This window comes from Gadus chalcogrammus, chromosome 11 (genome assembly GCF_026213295.1).
Source record: "Gadus chalcogrammus isolate NIFS_2021 chromosome 11, NIFS_Gcha_1.0, whole genome shotgun sequence".
Classification (NCBI taxonomy): Eukaryota; Metazoa; Chordata; class Actinopteri; order Gadiformes; family Gadidae; genus Gadus; species Gadus chalcogrammus.
In genome coordinates this window covers 6595934-6598648 of record NC_079422.1, presented here as the reverse complement: position 1 = coordinate 6598648, position 2715 = coordinate 6595934, and the positions used below count along the sequence as shown (strand labels likewise).

General features: G+C 45.6%; 1 protein-coding gene across 1 annotated transcript in view; it reads right to left on the bottom strand.

The window, feature by feature from the left end:
* Positions 1–750: 750 nt before the first annotated feature.
* The window catches only part of clstn3 (calsyntenin 3), an 18518-nt gene continuing 16553 nt past the window's right edge, over positions 751–2715 (bottom strand). Inside the window, exons 16-18 of the mRNA XM_056602411.1 lie at positions 2267–2402; positions 1819–2003; positions 751–1466 (exon numbers count right to left, since the gene is read on the bottom strand). Coding sequence (XP_056458386.1) covers positions 1293–1466; positions 1819–2003; positions 2267–2402 — 495 coding nt within the window. The 3' untranslated portion in view covers positions 751–1292. The remainder of the gene's footprint in view (positions 1467–1818; positions 2004–2266; positions 2403–2715) is intronic.

The following is a 2715-nucleotide window of genomic DNA, read 5'->3' as shown; positions in this document are numbered from 1 at the left end:
ATAATATTCATCATTGTATGTACAGAAGATTCATTACAATCAATACAATCAAAACTGCCCAAGCTGAGGTGACATTCTAAAACAGCAGGGCTAGCTTTACAGTGTGTGCATGTGTGCATGTGTGTGTGTGTGTTTGTTTGTTTGTTTGTGTTCGCATGCACAAGTGTGTGTGTGTGTGTGTGTGTGTGTGTGTGTGTGTGTGTGTGTGTGTGTGTGTGTGTGTGTGTGTGTGTGTGTGTGTGTGTGTGTGTGTGTGATGTCATAGGAGGATCAGTTTGCAGTAGGTGATGGGCGAGCCGTTTAAACACATTCCCCAGGGGTCGTGGTGGAGGAGGTCAGAGGTCAGGGTACACAAGAACTTACTCAAACCTGCACCAGCGTCACAACAAGTCTAGATATCATTCGCAACCTGAACGCCAACAAACCGTTTTCGACCTTTAACCTATCTGCAGTGGATGACAAGAACAGAAGCACAAGGCGTATCACAACGGGTTATACCCCCTCCTCCGTAGCTCCCTGCTACAGGGGAGGCTCCTAAGGTTGGAGAGAGGAAGGCTAGGCGGTTCATATCCTATCAACTCTGTCCCAAGAGTCCAGAAGAGTAACCAGCAGGTGAACCTTGACCTCATCACGAGCAACAGGATCACAACTGTTTGAGCTCATGATCTTATCACTCAGTGGCTAATTGGAAGATTAGGAATGTATAGCCGAGGGGGGGGGGGGGGGAGGTATTGTGCAAAATACATCTAGAGTCATGATATGCAAGTGCAGAGAATTCAAATTATATTCAAAGGCGAGTGTCCTTTTTTAGTTATTTAAGAATTGCCTCAATATTAATCTTCTAGGGATATTCCTTCTGTGTGAATACTAAAACATATACAATCTTTTTTCTTTAAAAACAAAATAGTTTCATTCAACCTGTATTACACTATACAGACACAATACCATCTGGTGATGTAGAACTGGTGCGCCACGTACAATATCTGTGGGTTTTGGTCAGGCAGGTAAATAACATTTACTTTGTATACATTGTGCCATAAAACATTTAAGTGGTGAACATCTGCCCCGTTTGCAATAGTTCACACATAGCGATTTGTGTGGTCTGGATAGAGTTCTACAGAGTTGTGTTGTGCGTAGTGTTTATAAGCATACATTCCTTAAACATGAGGTGACAGCCGTTGTCAATATTAACCGAGTTGAGCGTGTGGCAGCGATGGGCCGCTTGTGGTGGTTCATGTGAGAACTGGTGGGGAGGTACAGAACGCCAGATCGGGGCGGCGGGGGGCGGGGGCTCAGTAGCGACGAGGGTTGGCGTCCCGTCCGTCTTTCTTGGCGATGATTCGCTGGTCGTCACCGGCGGCATCGTCGGGGGAGTCTGTGGCCTCCTCCTCTTCCTCCTCCTCCTCCTCTTCCTCCTCGCCCTCCCCTTCTGTATCCGCTGCAATGCCCATACGGGACTCAAAGGACTGGGAGGGGGGAGAGGGGGGAGAAACATTAGTTAGAATGTTGTTCTAACACGTTATGTGTTAACCCAAAACATCCAATAACAGATAACTCATGCAATGGTGCGCATTTACTCATACAGGGTAACTTGCGTCCATAATGACATCTTATCATACAATTGTTTTACTTCTCGCATTAAAGTTACATTTTGGACCAGGCTCATCCATAGCTCAACTATGTAACCCACTGCAACACTTTTAATCTAAAATTTGATCAAGCTCTTTTAGGGTTTGGTTTTTCCTTTCAAATGTCCAGAAGCCAAACAAGATGATGTTGATTAGGTGAATGGTTCTAGTGAACTGATTGGCTAATCACCTCCATTGGGTTGACGATAATGGTGAGGGCTGAGTCGTCCCATTGGCTGCTGCCCTCCTTAGCTCCGCCTATTTCCCCCTCGCTACGGCGATGGATGGAGCGGATTCGGAACACTCCAAGTATCACCATGACGACCAGGAAGCCCACGCATACCATGATGATGACGGTGGCAGCTCCTGGCACCACTGTCAGAGGAAACCGAAGGTCATGGAGGACGAATATTGACAAGGCCAAATAATACCAACACAACAATAAGGTTGTAATTAGAAATGTATATTATACTTTGGTTATATTCTATATTTAACTCTTTCGAAAGACAGCAACCGCAAAATAAAGATTTTACATTCATATTGGTCTGCTGTTATTGCAGAATATGAGAAAGTAGATGTGGTCTACACTGCCCCCCTATGGCACTAATTATTATTACAAATCCAGTAAACAGGATTACCCGAGTTGCGGTGTGGGTTTGGCATGCTGTGCCCACTCAGCTCCCCAGAGTGCTGAGACGGATGGAGGAACTGCTGCTGGGAGGCCAGCAGGTGTGATGGATGGTACAGGCTGTCCAGAGAGTGGAGGAAGTTCACCTGGAGGACACGTTGGGATGGAGAGGGAGGGGAATAGTATCCCCGGAGTCATATTTTTAAACTTTTTCACAAAACGACAGCTATTATATCTAAAAGGTGCTCTAAGCCAAAGCCAACAGGACTGCTGGTTGTTCATTCCATACATCCAATGCTTTACATTTAAATACACATTTACTGTTTGTTTTACTTTTGTTTCTAAATGGTTTCAAGCCTAGAAGCTATGTCAGAATCCAAATAGCAGCGTGTGATCGCTCCCTCGTGCAGCAGGTCGTCAATGACGACCAGGTAAACAACATCAAGAGGCTGGTGTATC